Source organism: Girardinichthys multiradiatus, chromosome 19, assembly GCF_021462225.1.
Source record: "Girardinichthys multiradiatus isolate DD_20200921_A chromosome 19, DD_fGirMul_XY1, whole genome shotgun sequence".
Taxonomy (NCBI): domain Eukaryota; kingdom Metazoa; phylum Chordata; class Actinopteri; order Cyprinodontiformes; family Goodeidae; genus Girardinichthys; species Girardinichthys multiradiatus.
Genome location: NC_061811.1, coordinates 279773 through 287500, shown reverse-complemented (window position 1 = coordinate 287500; position 7728 = coordinate 279773). Strand labels below are relative to the sequence as shown.

Here is a 7728-nt window from a genome sequence, read left to right as displayed (position 1 = left end):
TTTATCCATCCATTCATCCATCCATCCATCCATCCATCCATCCATCCATTCATCCATCCATTTATCCATCCATCATCCATCATCCATCCATCCATCCATCCATTCATCCATCCATTTATCCATCCATCATCCATCCATTCATCCATCCATTTATCCATCCATCATCCATCATCCATCCATCCATCCATCCATTCATCCATCCATTTATCCATCCATCATCCATCCATCCATCCATCCATCCATCCATCCATTCATCCATCCATTTATCCATCCATCATCCATCCATCCATCCATCCATTTATCCATCCATTCATCCATCCATCCATCCATCCATCCATCCATCCATCCATACATACATACATACATATCTTTTCATCTTCAGCATGGCAAAACATATTTTTTTTGCAGAATTACGTTTTAGTGTTTGATTGTTTTTTGAATTTTTCTAGGGAGTCCGACTCTGAGAGTTCTGGTTCTGGGCCGGTTGATGTCTCAGTTCTGGGATGTGGCTCCGTGGCAGGGGATAGTGACTGGGACTCAGACTTGTCCGACTCCGATCCTAGTCGGTCCTCTAGAATCTCAACTGCCGGCTTAAAAGCTGTTGGAGTAGGGCGGTCCAAGAGGCCCCCTGCCGAGTCCGACTGGGACATGTTCAGAGACACTACCGAACCGGAGGTGCTGGCAGAGCTCTTCACGGAGTATGACATACGCAACAATGGGAAATCCGGAAAGGTTACTACCAGCATGGCAGCAGCAGCAGATGCCCCGATGGAAACTCCCTGTGAGTCTCCAACGGTAAAGACAGAGATGCCATCAGAGCAGCTGTCAACAGCAAAGAAGGTGACATGGCAGTTCAAACCCACCCAGAGGTCCGTTTGCACTGGAAGCAGGAAGGAGAAGGAACTGCCAAGATTTCCAGAAACGGAAGGAGGTGACGGACATAGACCCTCCTCTTCATCCTCATCATCTTCGTCTCCCTCATCATCGTCCTCAGGCTGATTCCTAAAAGGGGCGTTGGTGTAGCTCTTCAGAGAAGGAGCTGAAGAGCCAACAGGTAGAAAAGCACCTGGTGAATGTTTTTTCTTTTGTATCTAGCTGCTGCAGTTGCCTTCTTCAGCCTTGTACAAGCTGCATAAGAGTTGTTGCTTTTTCTTAGGGTTAGCTGACAGATTCTCATTTCTAAAACAGTTCAGTTTGATGTGAGACTCAGTTAGGGCCATGTTTTGGTAAAACAGGGTAAAATAATCGTCATTTATTCTCTAAACGATTGTTTTGGGCTTTGTTCGGTGAAATGAACTTTTCTTCATGTGAACAAGCAGAAGAAAATCCCAAACATTCATTACTCCGCTTCTCAACTTACTGTGTATTTTATAATCATATCCAACTTTATAGTGTATTTAATAGTGTTTAATAATATATTTTGATCTTTGAGATATAGATAAACATAAATACATTATATATAAATATATACACACATGTAATTAATGTGCACAGAGGATCACATGAAATATGTTTTATTCTTCATCAGGCCTTCGATTATGAATATTATAATGAAGCAGTATGCTTGGAGATTCATGATATCTTCTTTGTTTATTTAGCATAGGGCAGCCAGTTAGTGATTGTGGAGGAACATTCACATTTCCTCATCTGAGGAACATTTCTGAACATCAAGCCATCACTTTGGTAAACATGCAGGAAACTTTGCGATGTGACTCAGACCAGTCCAGTTTCATGGCTTTACAGAAAGTGACTTTTTCTTATATAATCGTTGCACTATGGTCTCAATGAAAATTAAAAATAAAATGACATAACTACAGCTGAGCTCAGCTGCTTCTATCAACCCATCATGGACATGAGTGGCACATTAATCCAGACAGGAAGGATTATATGATTTTTAAAAACATGAACCGACTGCACTAATTTTTAATTTCTGTGCATTTCCCCTGACCCACACAGGCTCAAAAATAAACACGCAGGCTCAAATATATACATACATTCAGCTGAACCTTTAATATGCAGTGCTGAAAGTTGAAGAATAGCCGTTATCTTGTTAACTTCTGGATGGTGATCATGATTGAGTGAAGCGGTAGTTTTCCAACATCATCAATTTAAATGGCTCTGTCACCTCTTTGCAAATGTCTGGAAGATGATACAGGGTGGCGCTCACATGAAAGGAAACTGTTTATGATGTTCAGGAACAACCCTGGAGTCACCACTGGAACACCAGTGTGAAACCTGCAGATGTCCAGATGGACAAACCAAACATCTTCTAAATGCTGAACTGCTTGCTCATCAAGAAGACTGTTTGGAGGAGTAAAGGCCAGAGCACCTAGTATCCAAACTGTAAATCATCATGCAGAAAACCTGTTCCTGAACAGTTTGGATTTGATGGTGGGCTGCACAGTGGCACAGTTGGTAGCACTGTTGCCTTGCAGCTAGAAGGTCCTGGGTTCAATTCCCAACCAGGGGTCTTTCTGCATGGAGTTTGCGTGTTCTCCCCATGCTAAGTTCTACCCATTCTAACCCTAACCCATGCATATGTGGGTTCTCACCAGGTGCCTAGGTTAGGTTAATTGGTCAATCTAAATTGCCCTTAGGTTTGTGTGTTGCCCTGAGATGGACTGGAGACCTGTCCAGGGTGAACCCCGCCTCTCGCCCATAGACTGCTGGAGATAGGCACCAGCTTCCCCGCAACCCACTATGGAAGAAGCTGCATGTGATGGCTGAAGTTAAAGCAGACTAACAATAGGTTTCAGGACTGAGCTCAACCCTATTGAAACTTTCACAGTTCTACAGTTCTTATCTACCAATAAGTCAGAAAGATGCAGAAGCTGGTTGATGGCTGCATCTTTCTCATTCTTACCAAATATTAGTGGGGATGTATGGATATATTTGAGCTTGTATGTACAATTTTGACCCTGTGTGGATCACAGAAGCCAAAACCACTGCAGCCGATTGTTATAGAATCAATCAGTTCATATAAATCCCACAATGAGGGTAAACGTTAACACAACATATATTTTTGCAGATCCAAGTTGCTGTGTGGTGTCAGTTCTTCTGTGAGCCCAAGGTTCTAAACCATGAGCATAATGTTTACTGGTAAACCTTTTGAACCCCTTTAAATAGAGTATAAATGACAGCAAAACTACAATAAATACAAAATATAGAAACAAGTTAACAAAATAAAACAAATCCATTTAAAAAAATCCATAAAATATTTTCCTATTAAGGCTTTTCTACTTTGTAAACACTTGCAGATGAAGCTTACCTCACGCATCGACCACTTCAGTAGATTATCTGAACCTATTAGTTGCTAAAATTAGGAATATTTTAATTTTTACTAGCTTCGCCTGTCCAAAATGTCTCTTTTATTTTCCTGCACAAAATCAAATCTTGGAGTCCATCTCTGACTTCATTCCACGTCTCACCGAGGGAAAATCAGATCCCTCCACCTCTGTTTGCTATTCAGAGTCTTTCTTCAGTGTGGTCCGGAGGTTGTGGAGCAGCCGTTGTGTTGCTGGATTATCAGATCTACTGTATCATGGTGAATGTGGTGCTTCTTACCTGACGTTTGGAATGAAACAGGTGAGATTTAGGGGTAACGTTGTAGGAGGACAGGTTAACAGAGTATTGTCAGAACCAGGTGGGACGTGACTTCCGGGGATTGTAGTAGCTGTGAAAAAAGAGAATAAGGAGTGTTTTTAAAGATTTTTCTCGTAGCAGCTTCAACTGCCAACAGTAACACTGAAAATATTTGCAGGTGTTTAAACTTGATGATGATGATGTGATGGAGCCTTTAAGCACATATCTCAGAGAAACAAAGTCCTTCTCTAGCATATCTGCTTTCAATGTTTTTGGCGTTCTAAATGTGTTGAGAAGGGACTGCTATGAGTTACACAGAAGCTGTAAAACGAACCAGTTAAAATCTATTTCCTTTTGGTGGCGCAGTTCAGAATTCAGACCTTCCTCAGTGGTGGGCTAATATTAGCAGAAGCTGCTGAGTAACATCAGAACCAGAACCACAGAAACTATTGAGTCACTAGTTGCTATGGTGATATCCCGCTCTTCTGTGAAGCAGGAAGGAGGGGGCCATGGTGCAAAAATGACCAAGAAAACAGGAAGAAGTTTCAGACACACTGTCTGGAAGGACACAGAACTACCTACATTTGGATGTAGAAACTGGTTTAAATCCAAAAGGTTCTGAATATTTCACCAGGTCCAATTTTTTTCACAGATTTTATTGTACATTTCTTGAACAACAGGTGACATAATGGTACTAAAAGTCCAAACAACTATTCCAGGTGTGAAACCCCAACTTGTGACAGAAAATGCCTCAAAAGAAACTTAATATTAATAATAATAAATGTACATCAGTGTTTTTGCAAAGAATCAGATGTTTCATCTCTCTGTATTAATTAGGGAAACCAATTCTACGTGTATCTTCCTTGTAAACATAGTTTTACAGACACTGCAGTGTCCCTTCATCAGTAAACATGATGTCTCATCATATTTAGAGCTTCCAAAGCTTCTCTGAGGTTAATTTATTGTGAACAACCTGTATTTGTTTCTTGTGTCCTGTGAGGTGGGTTTCATTTCATGAAGCAGACAGACAGACAACTCATGCACAGCTAATTCACTTTAGACACAGCTCTGAGACAGGCCTAGTTGTTCAGGCATGAGATGTGTTCCTTTAGCTGCTCCTAGCTATTAGAGTCCTGTACCTGACCAGGTTGGCTGAGTCAGCTGAGCTCCGGTGTTAACTCACCTGCTACACCTGACCGAAGCTCAGTGGGGGTCTGATGAAGCACTGCCAGGCTTTCAGAGCTGATGCCAGCAGCACAGATGACCGCTACAACTGTGGAACAAAGTGTTTCCATACCTGCAGCAATATGTTCCCTTATCTGGCAGATGATTAAACTGCAAATGTAGTTTTAGATTATCAGATTATCATTATTGTCAGGAGGCTGCTGGCATACTATTATGTAAAAAACAGACAAATATAAAAGGCAAGAACGGGTCAGGAGCCAAAAAGGTTTACATAATCACTTTTACAACTTCCCCTCTTTTCTTGTGTCTGGATTTTCACTCACTCAAAAAATAGACTTCAAGTCTTAACACAAACTCCAGCCAAACTGAAGCAGTGCAGCAAAGTTTGCAGCTCCACTTTGAGTTCATAAAGGGAAGATTTATTTGGTGAATTATCCAGGTAGGACAGAGAGGTCAGCAAAGTGTTTCATGAGAGACTTAACAAACCAGCACCCTCTGGAGGGATTTAAAAGTTCTCTGTGATGAGCCCAGCCTGCTTGTATTTCACCACACTGATGAAGGACTACTTGTGGTGAAAACTCTTAATGGAAACACTAAAACTCCAGTTTAACCCTAATCCACTGACCTCTTCCCCTTTGAACACAATCTGCAGACATCAGCAGACGCTTTGTGCTGACAGATGACACATATAATTAAAAACTGCTGTAAAAGAAAGCACTTATCTGATAAATGTTATGCTAAGAAACAACACCTCACCATGACTATTTGGCTGTTAAATTGAGCTATCAGTCATATCAGTGGCATACCCTGTGCTGTGTCCTCTTCCTTCAGCTTTAGGTTCATTCCTTCCCCTAAATCCAAGATACCAATCATTTTATAATCCAGATGCAAAAAGGGTTTCCAACTAAGAGACTGTTTTAAGCGGCTAAGGAGAAATCTGTCCTCCCTGCTTGTGTTGACTTCCACAGAGGTTATTCACCTTCCCTGCATATATGATCTTGCAGTAAAAGTGCACACTCCATCCAACATCTGTTAAAAAGCAGCTGCCAATCCATTTGATGCACCCCGTTGTCAAGAAAAACAATCTGCTCTTTCAGTACTTTGAGAGATATCCAGAATGTGCTGTGACAGACGCTACGTTACCATACATATATAGTTTTAAAATAACTCATCTTCTTTGAAGGCAGACGTTCATTCAGGCTCTAAAATATGATGATTTTTAGTCTTTGAAGATCTGTCTGTTTGTGTTTAATCTACAGTACAACATGTTTTGGAGTTGCCAGTAAACTATGGAAAGCCAAATTACTCCTAATTTATTCACTTGTCGACACCTAGTGGAGTCTTATGAAGACTGTTAAACAGGACAGAAAACAGAAAAGGCTGTTGGCGGACTCATGGTTGCAGCAACAGTCAAACTAGTACAGGGGCTAACAGGGGCCCCTGAACAAAAGATATAATACCAAATCACTTTCTTATGATGATTGGCACAGAAACTACAACAGATTTCTGGTCTCTTGCACCAATTTCATTTTTTACCTTTACAGTTTTACTTAAAAATTGATTAAAAATTAAGTTGTTGCACATTTATCTTCAGCCGCATTGAGGTAGGATCACAGTTTTCATCTGCTAGAGGTCTGGAACATGCTGCTCCTGAGCTGCTAATGGCTTTATTTAATTATTTTGTTCTGTACCCCTATGAAAAAAGACTGGCCCCACTCTGGCCCCCTGGTAAATCTGTCCTAGAACCGCCACTGTCACCAATCAAAGCTGTCTACCAACAATTTTAGCTGTTTAGTATTCAAAAAGAAAGAAACCGGAACCAAGACCCTGCACCTGGGCCGCACTCTGTAATGCACATATACTTTTACTTCCCTGTTAAGAAGAAATCATTGTTTTACTTTTAAAGCAGCTGAGATACTATTATGTTGCAACACATGTAACTATAGCTCTCAGTCAACCACAATCAATAATTCACATTTGATGAGTAAAATTAGTTCAAATAAGCTTGATTTTTACCTAAACGTTTCATTAACAAACAAAAGTGTAACTCTTGATGTAGCTGATTAAATAAGCCAACAAAGGTGCAACAAATACTAACTATTAACCTGAAAGTCTTGGGTCCCCTGACGGCCGGATCCCTATGCATCCCTGAAGCAGACCATTATTTAGAAATCATAACTTTACCTCTAAAACACCCTTTACAGAACAGTTCATCCAATTCTTTACTTAGGCGTCAAACATTTGGGAATCAACTTGCATTTCATTTCTTTATGTAATCTTTCAGCCGACTGTTTGTTTAAATATAAAGCTCAGCAATCAGATGAGATAAAATATGTGGAAAGTTTAACCAGGATTAATCACTAATCTTTGGCAAGACATCTGCTTTCACTGTGATAGACTTTGGACGAATGGCCAATCACATTCTTGGCTGAATGTTTTTGTAAAACATTGCTGATCGGTGTTTTAAGCTTTTTGGTGATTAATAGTCAAGACCTTGGATGCATTTTTAAGGGGAACAAACTATGATTTATGTTAAAATCTCTTTTTTCTGTGTGCCATTTTCCAGAATTTGTTGAAACGTATCAATGTTTAAATAAAGACTCAACTTGATGATGAAATGTGTTTGATCTGCCTTTTTGTTGTCTCTTTCAGCTGTTGTACGGTGTATGCTAACAGAATTACAGTAGATTCTGTAAACTCATTAATTAAAATTATTTTGATGTTTTAATTTACAATAAATTCTAAAAATGTTTATTTAGAATGAAAAGCAACAGTTTTAAAAAGGTTGTCATTGCTATTTCCTGAACAATCTGCCAACTCCTCAAGCTAAGGCTATCACTCCTAACTTTAGCACTGAGGCGTTGATAGCATGATTAGCATCAGCTTGTCACGGTTTGTGTAGCGGAGGACCCTGGAATCCAGACGAGCAGGCAGCATGACGGTAAGTGAAAGGATTTAATT

The 7728-nt window shown here is 40.2% G+C and overlaps 1 protein-coding gene across 1 annotated transcript in view; it reads left to right on the top strand.

Annotated features, from left to right (window-relative positions):
- Positions 1-7385, top strand: part of LOC124855661 — a 39555-nt gene extending 32170 nt beyond the window's left edge. The window contains exon 5 of the mRNA XM_047345657.1: positions 450-7385. Within this exon, the coding sequence (XP_047201613.1) occupies positions 450-999 (550 nt within the window). The 3' untranslated portion in view covers positions 1000-7385. The remainder of the gene's footprint in view (positions 1-449) is intronic.
- Positions 7386-7728: the final 343 nt, after the last annotated feature.